General features: G+C 38.6%; 1 protein-coding gene across 8 annotated transcripts in view; it reads left to right on the top strand.

The window, feature by feature from the left end:
* The first annotated feature begins 10,741 nt into the window (after nucleotides 1-10,741).
* Nucleotides 10,742-13,214, top strand: part of ATRX (ATRX chromatin remodeler) — a 297,464-nt gene continuing 294,991 nt past the window's right edge. For all 8 annotated transcript variants that reach the window (XM_025883129.2, XM_073880898.1, XM_073880897.1 and 5 more), the window contains exon 1: nucleotides 10,742-10,988. In XM_025883129.2, coding sequence (XP_025738914.1) covers nucleotides 10,969-10,988 — 20 coding nt within the window. In that variant the 5' untranslated portion in view covers nucleotides 10,742-10,968. The remainder of the gene's footprint in view (nucleotides 10,989-13,214) is intronic.

Raw genomic sequence — 13,214 nt, 5'->3', positions numbered from 1 at the left:
CAATCTCTACCAAAATACCACCTGCACAGAGCTAGAACAAACTATCCTCAAATTTGTATGGGACCACAAAAGACCCCAAATAACCAAAGCAATTCTGAAAAAGAAAAACAAAACTAGAAGCATCATGATTCCATATTTCAAGCTACATGACAAAGCTGTAGTCATCATGACAGTATCCTACTGTCACAAAAACAGACGCATAGATCAATGGAACAAAATAGAGAGTCCAGAAATGGACCCACAACTTATATGGTCAACTAATCTTCAACAAAGCAGGAAAGAATATCCAATGGAAAAAAAAGTCTCTTCAAATGGTGTAGGGAATACTGGACAGCCACATGCAGAAGAATGAAACTGGACCACTTTCTTACAGCATACAAAAATAAATTCAAAATGGATGAAAGACCTAAATGTGAGACAGGAAACCATCAAAATCCTAGTGGAGAACACAGGCAGAAACCTCTTTGACCTCGGCTGTAGCAACTTCTTACAAGGCAAGGGAAATTAAAGCAAACATGAACTACTGGGAATACATTAAGACAAAAGCTTCTGCACAAATCAACAAAACTAAAAAGCAGCCTATGGAATGGGAGACGATATTTTCAAATGACATATATGATAAAGGGTTAGTATCCAAGATCTATAAAGAACATGTGAAACTGAATGCCCAAAGAATAAATAATCCAGTTAAGAAATGGGCAGAAGACATGAATAGACATTTTCCCAAAGAAGACATACAAATGGCCAACAGACACATGAAAAAATGCTCAATATCACTCGGCATCAGGGAAATCCAAATCAGAACCACAGTGAGATACCACCCCACAGCCATCAGAATAGCTAACATTAACAACACAAGAAACAACAGATGTTGGTGAAGATGTGGAGAAATGGGAACTCTCTTACACTATTGGTGGGAATGCAAACTGGTGCTGCCACTCTGGAGACACTGAGATCATGACCTGAGCCGAAATCAAGAGTCTGACGCTTAACCATCCGAGCCACCCCGGTGCCCCTGCACTGAATTCTACTCCATAATCCAATATTGCACTGTATATTAGATAAAATAAAATAAAATTACGACATGAAAAAAAGGAATAATATAATAAAAGATGTGCAAGACATGTACTGAAAAGTAAAAACATTATTTCAAGAAATTAACACCTAAATAAAGGATATGCCCTCTTCATAGATGTCAGCATTCAATATTACAAAGCCCCCAATTTTCATAACAATTCCAACAAAAATTTCTGCAGATTTTTTTAGGGTGTGAAGATTGAAATGCTGATTTTAAATTTTATATGGAATTGTGAAGGGCCAAAAATAACCAAAACAGAAAATGGCAAACACCTTGGAGGACCCATCCCTCCATAGAAACACTGAAAAAATGAGCAAAAACTGTCAGTATCAACGTTTCCCGAACTCTGGAAAATAGTCAAAGGTTGAAAGCAACCAAGTGAATGCTGAATCAGGAAAAGGCAACTTAGGCATGGTAAGAGAGCTTCATGCTGTTTTAGCCTTGCCCTATTTTCCCACTTTGGTGTGGCAGCGTCTTGAACTCAGGCGTCTGTGTTCTCAGTGTAGGTAGCTGGTCCCAGAGAGAGCAGAGCAGAGCAGACTTTGTTCCCAAAACATTGTGTTTATCTATTTTGACCTGTCTGTGGGTTCCCAGAAGGAATGGCACGAGGGGCTTTCCTTAGTTTCGCCTAATTCAGAAGTCTCTCAAAGCAGAAAAGGAACTAGGAACAGGGTGTTCCTCGAAAATAATGAAAGACAAATGAGCAAGCAACTGCTGCCTGGGGCAAAACGTTGCAGTTGTGACAAACAATAGGTCACCAAAAATCTAGGAAGAAAAGCTGAGAAGACACTTGTTTTGAGAAAGAAAAAAGTTTTATATACCCCAAACAAGATACATACTCAGAAAAGACTTAAGAATTCTCTCAGCTTTCACCCTTGGCTGATCTTTATGCTCAGTATGAGCAGGAATTGAAGGCTAAGGCAGAGTTGTAAACAGACTGGCTAAGCATGCTCCAGTGGCACAATTGGGTCACACATACCTCTTATACAAAAATAGTTTAGGGCGCCTGGGTGGCTCAGTTGGTTAAGCGACTGCCTTCGGCTCAGGTCATGATCCTGGAGTCCCTGGATCGAGTCCCGCATCGGGCTCCCTGCTCAGCAGGGAGTCTGCTTCTCCCTCTGACCCTACCCCCATCTCATGTGCTTTCTCTCTCATTCTCTCTGTCTCTCAAATAAATAAATAAAATCTTTAAAAAAAAAATAGTTTAGAGGGCTCATTAAGCAAAAACTACAACCTACAATGAGCAACAACAAACCCCGGGAAAGGAAGAGAATCTGGTTTCCAAAGTTACCACATTATGATATTCAAAATGTTGTTTTCAGAAAAAAAAATTTATGAGACATGTAAAGAAATAAAAAAATATGGCCCATTGACAGGGAAAGAATAAATTAACAGAAATTATACCTCAGGAAGCCTATATATTTTACTTACTAGAAAAAGACTTTAAATCACCTATTTAAATTATGTTCAGAGAGCTAAAGGAAACCATGTTCAAAGAACTAAAGAAAATCAGGTAAGCAATGTCTCACCAAACAGAGAATATCAATAAAGAGATAGATCATAACAACAACAAAATAGTTATTACGTGAGTAAAGGATGATGTGTTAAGTAACCTAATTGTGGTAAATATTTCACAATGTGTATCAGAGCATCGTATTGTATGTTTTACACATATACAATGTTATATGCCAATTAGATCTCAGTAAAGCTGGTAAAATAAAACACATTAGTCTTGAGAAAAAAAATAAAGAAACAGATATCACAAAAAGGAACCAAATAGAAATACTTGAGCTGAAAGATACAGTAATGAAAAAAATTTACTACCTCAAAAACACATTTGAGCAGGCAGAAGAAAGAAATAGTAATCAGGAAGATAAGCCAATTACAGTTATCCAGCTGGAGAAGCACAAAGAAAAAAAGAATAAAGAAAATTAACAGAATCTAAGAGACATGTGTGACAGCATCAAGCACACCAATATACACATAATAAGAGTCCCAGAAGAAGAGGACAGATAGAAAAGGCAGAAAGAATATATGCAGAAATAATGGCTGAAAAATGTACCAAACTTGATGGAAGACATGAATCTACATAAGCTCACCAAACTCCAAGTAAAGCTTGGAGCTCTAAGAAGCTCACCAAACTCCAAATAAGACAATAATAAAATAAATACACATAAATAAAATAAAAAATAATGAAATAACACAAAGAGATCCATACCAAGATAGGCAGGCAGACAGAGTATCTTCAAAGTGCCAAGAGAAAACTGATTTGTCACTTATAAGAGATCCTCAATAAGATCAACAGGCAATTTCTCATTAGAAACCAAGGAGGTCAAAAAGTAGTGGGATGACATATATAAAGTACTGAGTGAAAAAAATATATGAACCAAGAATTTTATTTTATTTTATTTTTAATATTTTATTTATTTGACACAGAGACAGCGAGCACAAGCAGGGGGAGCTGCCGGCAGAGGGAGAGGAAGAAGCAGGCTCCCCCACAGAGCAGGGAGCCCAATGCGGGGCCCGATCCCAAGACCCCGGGATCATGACCTGAGCCAAAGGCAGTTGCTTTAACCAACTGAGCCATCTAGGGGCCCCTGAACCAAGAATTTTAGATCTGGCAAAACAATCTTTCAAAAATGAAGGAAAAATTAAGACATTCCCAGATAAACAAAAGTAGAGAGCCTTTGTTTCTAGTAGCTCTGTCCAACAAGAAATATTAAAGGAAGTTCTTTAGGTTGAAATTAAAGTACACCATACAGTACTCAAAACCATATGAAGAAATAAAGATCGCTAATAAATGTAACTACATGGGGAAATATAAAAGCCAGTATTATTGCATTTTTGGTTCACATTTCCTTTTTATTTTCCTATATGATTTATTTTTATTTATTTATTTATTTATTTATTTATTTATTTATTTTAAAGTGAAACTTTTTTTTTTAAAGATTTTATTTGACACACACAGAGAGACAGCACAGGCAGGGGGAGTGGCAGGCAGAGGGAGAGAGAGAAGCAGGCTCCCCGAGGAGCAGGGAGCCTGATGTGGGGCTCGATCCCAGGACTCCAGGATCATGACCTGAGCCGAAGGTGGTCGCTTAACCAACTGAGCCACCCAGGCGCCTCCTCCCATATGATTTAAAATAATATACATAAAGCAATAATTATAAATGTATGTTAAAAGCACACAATGCATAAAGATATATTCGATGATAACAACATAAAAGGGGAAGGATGGAGCTGTATAGTCACTGTTTTATATACTATTGAAGTTAAGTTGGCATTAACTCACACTACATTTTTTTTAAGATGTTATTTATTTATTTGACAGAGAGAGACACAGCAAGAGAGGGGACACAAGCAGGGGGAGTGGGAGAGGGAGAAGCAGGCTTCCCGTGGAGCAGGGAGCCCGATGCAGGGCTCGATCCCAGGACCCTGGGATCATGACCTGAGCCGCTTAATGACTGAGCCACCCAGGCGCCCCCTCACACTACATTGTTGCAAGTTTAGGATATTTATTGTAGTTCTCAGGATAGCCACCAAGAAAATAATGTAAAAATATACAGAAAAGGAAATGAGAAGGGAATCAAAATGATACAGTCCAAAAAAAATCAATTAAACACAAAAGTGAGTAGTACTAGAGGAAATGAAGAAGAAAGTATATATGACATATAGAAAATAAATAGCAAAATAGTAGAAGTAAGCTCTTCCTTATCACCAGTTATTTAAATATAAATGTATTATTTCTCCACTTAGAAGGCAGAGAATAGCAAAATGGGTTTAAAAAAGCTCACACTCCAACTATAGGCTGTCTATAAGAGACACACTGTAAATTCAAAGACACAAATAGGTCAAGAATAAAAGAATAGATAGAAAAACTTATTCCATGCAAATAGAACCAAAGAGAGCTGGGGTAGCTGTCCTAATATCTGACTTTAGGTCAAAAATTGTTGTAAGTGACAAAAAAGACATTATGTACTGATAAAGTATCAATTCCTTAAAAGAATGTAATAATTATAAACATATATTGATAGAATTGAAGGAAGAAACAGACAGTTCTACAATAATAGTTGGAAACTTCAGTATTCCACTTTCAATAATTAATAAAACAAGAAGGAAGATCTCTAAGGAAATAGAGGGCTTGAACAACACTATAAACTGACTACAATGACAGACTTATACAGAACACTCCACCCAACAATATCTTCTCTGACTACAATGGGACAAAAGAGGAAATCAATAAAAGAAGGACATTTGGAAAATTCATAAGTATGTGGAAATTAAACAGCATACTCTAATTAAACAATTATGGGTCAAAGAAGAAATCACAAGGGAAGTTAGAAAATAATTTGAGATGAATGAAAACAAGAACATAAAGTACAAAAACATGGGATGTACTGAAATTATTGCTCAGAGGGAGAGTTATATCTGTAAATTTCCAAATTAAAAAGAAGAAAGAGCTCAAATCAATAACCTAATTTTATAACTTAAGTAACTAGAGAATAAGAAATTATAGATATAAAATAACATAAATACAGAAAATATATAGACGTAGTTATACGAAAATCTAGCAGAAGGAATACTAAAGATTAGATTAGAATGAAGACACACAAAATAGAGAATAGGAAAAAAAAGAATTCAAAAACAATAGAGAAAATTAACAAACTCAAATGTTAGTTTTTTGAAAAGATCAACATAATTGACAAATGTTTAGTTACACTAAGAAAATGAGAGAAGACTTAAATTGCTAAAATTACAAATAAAACTGAGGATATCACTACTAACATCACAGAAGTAAAAAGGATTATAATGGGATATTATGAATAATTGTATGCCAAGTAACTACATAATCTAAATGAAATGGACAAACTTCTGAAAACAGACACACTACCAAAGCAGCCTTGAAAAGAAATAGAAAATCTAGGAGTGTCTTGGTGGTGCAGTCTGTTAAGCATCCAACTCTAACCCTAACTCCTGGATGCTTAACAGACTGCACCACCAAGACAGGTCGTGATCTCAGGGTCCTGAGATCAAGCCTCACATTGGGCTCCACCTATGGAGTCTGCTTAAGACTCTCTCTCCCTCTGCCCCTCCCCTCTCTGCATGTGTGTCTCTCTCTCTCCCTCAAATAAATAAATAAATCTTAAAAAAAAAGAAAATCTGAACATACCTATAAAAAGTAAGATTGAGGGGCGCCTGGGTGGCTCAGTTGGTTAAGCGGCTGCCTTCGGCTCAGGTCATGATCCTGGAGTCCTGGGATCCAGTCCCGCATCGGGCTCCCTGCTCAGCAGGGAGTCTGCTTCTCCCTCTGACCCTCTTCCCTCTCATGCTCTCTGTCTCTCATTCTCTCTCTCTCAAATAAATAAATAAAATCTTTAAAAAAAAAAGTAAGATTGAGTCAGTAATCAAAAACCTTTTGGGTATTTTGATAGATGGATGGGTCAGTCGGTTAAATGTCTGCCTTCGGTTCAGGTCATGATCCCAGGGTCCTGGGATGGAGCCCCACATCTGGCTCCCTGCTCAGTGGGGAGCCTGCTTCTCCCTCTCCCCAACCCCCTGCTTGTGCTCTCTCTCTCTCTCTCTCAAATAAATAAATAAAATCTTTTAAAAAATAAAATAAAATAATATTGAGCTAAGGTTTATGTTGGCATAATTGCTACTTGAATTCATATTTGCTAGCAGAAAATGGATAGTTCTTTTGTTGCTTCCAACAAATAAAATTATTTAACTTTCTCCCATCAACTTTAATATATTTTTATTGTGGGAAATTCAGAGAAAATGGAAAAATAGAAAACAGGAAAAAAAAATCACTCAGACATATCACCTGAAGATAATTAATCTTCATGTCTTTGGATGTATCATCCAGGGCTTTTTGCCCTACTAACACCTTTTCTTTAAAATGGAATTTTAGGGGGTGCCTGGGTGACTCAGTTGGTTAATCATCCAACTCTTGTTTTTGGCTCAGGTTATGATCTCATGGGTCGTGGGATTGAGCCCTGCATTGGGGGGGCTCTGCGCTCAGCTGGGAGTCTGCTTGAGATTCTCTGCCTCTGGCCCTCCCCCCATCACACATGCCTCTCTTTCTTATAAATAAAAAAATCTTTAAAAAGATAAAATGGGATTTAAAAAATATTCAATGTAAATGCTGTGTTTCTGTAACTGAAGGTAATATTTTAACGATTTGTATCATTCACATTGTAAGTGGTCACTGACTTTGCCCATTTTTAAATGAAGGTATTTGTTTGTTGTTGTTGAGTTATAGATGTTCCTTACATTTTCTGATATTAACTTCTTATCAGATATATAATTTGCAAATATTTTCTTCCATTCCATAGGTTGCCTTTTCACTCTGTTTATAGTCTCCTTCGAAGTGCAGAAATTTTTAAATTTGATATAGTCTCCTTTGTCTGTTTTACTTTTGTTGCCTATGCTTTTGGTGTCTCATCCAAGAAATTATTGCCAAATCCAATGTCCTGAAGTGTTTCCTTTATGTTTTCTTCTAGGAATTTTATAGGTTTAGCTCTTTAATATATTTTAGGTAATTTTTGTTCATGCTGTGAGTTAAGGGTCCCACTTCACTCTTTTGAAAGTGGATATCCGATTTTCCCAGCACCATTTGTTGAAAAGACTGTCCTTTCCTCATTGCGTTGTCTTGGCAACCTTGTTGAAAATCATTTGGCCTTATCTGCAAGAGTTTATTTCTGGGCTCTTTTTTTCTGTTATATTGGAATATATATATATATCTTTACAATAGCACACTGTCTTGATTACTGTTGCTTTATAGTATGTTTTGAAATCAGGAAATATGTGTTCCCCAACTTTGCTCCCCTTTTTCAAGATTGTGCTGATTATTCATGGCCCCTTGAATTTCCATGTGAATTTTAGGATTTTTTTTTTTTTTTTGTCTAATTCTTCAGAAAGTACCATTGGGATTTTGATAGGGGTTTTATTGAATCTGTAGGTCCTTTTGGCTAGTAGAAACATTTTAACATTAAGTTTTCCAGCAATACATGGGAATGAGATGTCTTTCCACTCATTTGTATTTTCTTTGATTGCTGTTAGCAATATTTTGTAGATTTCAGAGAACAAGTCTTTCACCTACTTGGTTAAGTTTATTTTTAAGTATTTTATCCTTTTTGATGCTATAGTAAATGGGATTTTTTAAAAGATTATTTATTTATTTGACAGAGAGAAGACACAGTGAGAGAGGGAACACAAGCAGGGGGAGTGGGAGAGGGAGAAGTGGGCTTCCCGCTGAGCAGGGCCCCGATACGGGGCTCGATTCCAGGACCCTGGGATCATGACCTGAGCCGAAGGCAGACGCTTAACGACTGAGCCACCCAGGCGCCCCGAGTAAACAGGATTATCTTACTTTACTTTTTAGATTAGTCATTTTTAGAAACAGCTGATTTTTGAAAATGTTTTTATTTTAAGGAGCTATATGGTATTCTGTTGTATGGATAACATAATTCATTTAACTATAGTCTTGTGGATATCTCATTTTTCCCACATAGGATATAACTGTTGGATAAGTTCCTACAAGTTAAATTCCTGGATTACAGGAATATGCATTTAAAAATTTAATTGATATTGCCAAAGCACTGTGATTTTGACATAAAATAGAATTTGCTATAATTTTCAATAAAAAAATTTCAATTTTTTAATTGAAAATTATGAGGGTATCTGTTCTCTCATTCAACTTGCTCTCTTAAAGGTAATCTACTTTGTCTTTCTTCCAAGCAAATTCACAAATTACACATTTGTGGTTGAGTCCAAGAAAGGGTTCTATGTTTATTTCTGTGGCAATGTGACAAAAAAATGTGAGAGATGTGTTCCACTGGATTTCTTCTAAAATACGGCTGAAGGTAACTCATTGAAAATCAGCTACAGACAGTGATACAACTATGATATATCAGTAAAACTTTGTTAGTCATCTTTTAATAGCAAAGGCATGCTCTTATGATTCATGAATAGCGTGAGTTGTGTATTTTAGAAATTCTGTGATTATAATTTTATTAAGATATTTCTCTGTGGAATTTGTCATGTTATAGCTGCTTAGTGTTAAGAAGTCTTGTCACCAAGAGCTAGTTTAAAAGTTGTGTGCTGTCTTGTAATGGAGTGTATCTCCTTTCAAATTAACTGCATTTACCAAGGAGGAAAATACAGCTTCTTTAAATTGTATGTTTAAGTGATATTTAACATATGGAAGACAAGAAGAAAATCAGTATACCAGATATAGAAGGTGGTTTCTACACTTGCCAATAGTATTTGAATATTTGAAAGATGACTTGAAATGTGTATAAACTTCTTTCTTTAATTTTTTTTTTAATTTAAGTAATCTCTACATCCAACTTTGGGCTCAAACTCACGACCCAGAGATCAAGAACAGCATACTCTTCTTACTGAGTCACCCAGGCGCCCCAAACTACTCCTGATTAAAAATTTGCCTGTGTCGGGGCACCTGGGTGGCTCAGTCCTTAAGGGTCTGCCTTCGGCTCAGGTCATGATCCCCGGGTCCTGGGATCGAGCCCCGCATCGCATCGGGCTCCCTGCTCAGCGGGAAGCCCAATTCTCAACCTCTCCCACTCCCCCTGCTTGTGTTCCCTCTCTCGCTATGTCTCTCTCTATCAAATAAATAAATAAAAATCTTTAAAAAATTTGCCTGTGTCTATTAGATTATCAAAGTGTTCCATTCAACAAAGACTCACCATTTGAAATTCCAGTAGAAAGCAGCACCTAAATACAACAGGAGTAATTATTTCAGGAAAAGCAAATAAAATGAACTAAAACATGTATGTCAGAATAAATTTGGAAATAAAATTAGAAACTATTTGACTTTAGAGATCTAATTTGTGACTTGCAGGGATTACCAGTGGACAATTAGAGAACATAAAAGCTGGAAAGGCTTTTAGAGATCATCCAGCCGAACCTCTGTAATAAAGAGGAAATAGACCTTGATTGGTTGGTTTGTGAGCTAAACTTCACATCACATCCTGTGTGTGTGTGCGTGCGTGTTTCAGGTGGCAGTTTAGAGTTTATTCGGTATTGAAAGAATTACATGAAGATTTCAAGTTGGTCTTATATATATATTTGTAAGCATGCTGGCATGCAGAACAGTCTATATAAAACATCTAGAAAAGTAAAGAACTTGATCATAACCTGGAATATGGGAAAGAAGACATACAGGATGGTCATATAGATTAGTGTTTAAGAGTGTGGTGTCTGGTCTGAATCTTGTCTCCACTACTATGAGACTTTGTGTTTTGGTTTCCTCATCTGGAAAACATAGTTAACAAGCGTCCGTCTGCCCTCAAAGAGAATAGGGATTACATGAGATAATCCGGATAAAGGATTAGTACAGTGCCGGGTATATAGTAAACACTCAATAAATGTAAATTGCTGTTATTGTTTTGTCAATATGTCAAGGAAAAGAGGATGAATCAAAAAGCATTTTCAGAATAAAGTCAAAATACGTCACTAGAACTTTCAGGTCATTGGAACTGAATTGGAACCCCTATGAAAAGGTGGAGGGGATCAAATGACGTAGACCGCCTTAGCAACAGGCCCCCAAAGAAGGTGAATTTCAGTAACCAATAAGAGTCTGAGCTGTGGAGGAGGTAGCCAATCGGTAACGGAAAGAGGAAGAGGGAGGACGCGCCAATTCTTCTGCCTGAGCCTCGGCCCAACAAAATGGCGGCGGCGGCGGCGTCGCTTTGTTTCCGCGGCTCCTGCGGCGGGGGCAGTGGTAGCGGCCTTTGAGCTGTGGGGAGGATCCTGCACCAGCTATAGTGACGACTAAGAGTCCATTGCATTTGTGTCGTAACCCCGTGCCGGAGAGCGCAAAGCGGCGCCCTAGGGTCGTTGAAGCTACAAGGCGTTGAAGCGAAAACATGACTGCTGAGCCCATGAGGTAAAATACAGCCCCGTCTCACGGGTCCTAGCGGTCTCGGTCTCTGCGCCTTTTGAGTAGGGTGTTTGGGAAAGCTTTGGCTTGGTGGGTTAGGCCTCTCTGTTGGTTAGCGGAAAGAGACATCGTTTTCTCTTTCAGTGAGAAGGGTTTTGGAGTTTCGGCGGTAGGCTTCAGCCCGGGGTGGGGGTGGGGGTGCGGGTGCGGGTGCGGGTGCGGGTGGGGGTGGGGGGGCGCGGCCTGGCGTGTTGGGCGCTTCCTCCAACCTCCCCTAACCGGTGAAGCTTAGTTGGCCTCGTCTAGTTTATTCTTTGGTGCCTGTGGAATTGAGACCCCCTAAGTCGGAGGCGTTTTTGGTATCCCGGTCGTTCTTCCTAATTTTTGGGCCTGGAAACTGCGTGGGGAAGGAGAGAAGGGGGGGTAGAGGGGGAGGGGCGGGCGGGAGGGAGGATGTGAGATCCTGGGACGAGTTAGTGGCGTTTGGATAGCAGGAGACGGGAAATACCCCAGCTTTGCGGATTTTATTTTTCTGCAGCCCCTGGGGACAAGCTCTTCTTTGGGGGGTGAACGGGTGGGTCTTGCTAGGTTTTTACATTCCTTCTCTACTCCAGATCCTGAAGGGTATCCTTGGATTTATCTCTAGGCAAGGGGGTACTAACGCAGGGTATACCCCAGGATACTTTTTGTGAAGTCAAGCTTTAATGGGTGGTAAGGCAGACCTCAAATGTTTCTCCACTTTCTGAGCAAATTTCGAGCAAGAGTAATTAGACCCTACTTTTAAAAAATTTATTCCGTGAGGGATGAGGAGCAGGTTAATGTGGGTCGATGGGAAGTAAGATTTATTGCAAGGGAAGCTGTGCCTGGTAGGCCTCCTCTTACCAATCATGCACGTTTATTAGGTTGAGGTTGTTTTTCTCTTGTGCTTCTGATTTGCCTCTTGATAGTGTCTAAAAATATGGGTTGTTAATATGAAATGTATACTACTTTTACACAGGTGGCAGGTTTGCTTTTCAGGCTGTTTGACATCTGACTTTTCATCCCTTGTGAATTAAGTAATTTTTCGGCTCTGAAATGTATCCTTGGCGCCTAGTGGCAAAATAAAGAAAACTACAGGGAGCATGGATCAGAATTGCATTGGTAGTTGGCAAAATGTGCCTTTGAGTAAGTATTATGATGATGGTTGACGCTTTTAGAGCACTTTACCTAGCATGTAGAGTCTGGGAATGAGCCTGTGATACCTATTATGCCTATTTTTCTACATTAATAAGCAGTAGATCGATCTTTTCCTTTCCTTGAGGGAAAAAAACACTTTAGTTCTTAGATTATAGATCCGTAGCTATGTAAAGATTGTAGTGTCCGTTTCTGAATTTATGTTAATTGGTCCAGCTACAATAAACCTCTATTTATAGGGTATTGGGCATGTAAGAGGTACCCAGTACAACTTGTTGGCTGGTTATTAGGTGCTCATGTTCGTGTACATGAAGGGTGTACCTTACAGGTAAATATAACCTCTAGATTTTACTGAAAGTCTCACAAAAAGGAGACTTCATTCATTTTATGCCGAGGTCAGTTTTTTTGTATTGGTCTTGAAAAGTGCTTATTGTTGACCTTCACCTGTATGATCTGAATTCTCAAAACAGCCCTATGGGGTAGGTACTTAGTGTTCCTCATTTTACAGCTGAGGAGGAAACAGGCATAGGGAGATCAAAGAGCTTGACTAGAGCTATAGAGCTTGTAACTGGTGGAGCTGAAATTGAACCCAGTTTTGACTCCAGAACTTATGTTCTTAACCACAAGGCATTAATGCCTCCTTGAGCTGCCATGTCTAATGTGGTTATGATCATTTTAATTTAGCCCAAGTGTTACAATGAAGAAGTTTGTGTTAGCTACTATTGTGGTTATTTGTTGTAGGTCTTAGAGCTTGTAGCTGTTACGGTATTTTGCCTTTTATATACAGATGAGATAATGAGAAAAACTGAAACATTTAGTTACAGGAGAGTTTTTTTTTTTAAAGATTTTATTTATTTATTTGAGAGAGAGAATGAGAGAGAGAGAGAGAGAGAGAGCACATGAGAGAGGGGAAGGTCAGAGGGAGAAGCAGACTCCCCGCCGAGCAGGGAGCCCGATGTGGGACTCGATTCCGGGACTCCAGGATCATGACCCGAGCCGAAGGCAGTCGCCCAACCAACTGAGCCACCCAGGCGCCCAGTTACAGGAGAGTCTTAAGCT

The sequence above is a fragment of the Callorhinus ursinus genome, unplaced genomic scaffold (genome assembly GCF_003265705.2).
Source record: "Callorhinus ursinus isolate GAN/ISIS: 27379988/994484 unplaced genomic scaffold, GSC_fseal_2.0 scaffold40, whole genome shotgun sequence".
NCBI lineage: Eukaryota > Metazoa > Chordata > Mammalia > Carnivora > Otariidae > Callorhinus > Callorhinus ursinus.
The sequence above is the reverse complement of the archived record's forward strand: the minus strand, read 5'-3'. Positions and strand labels throughout refer to the sequence as shown.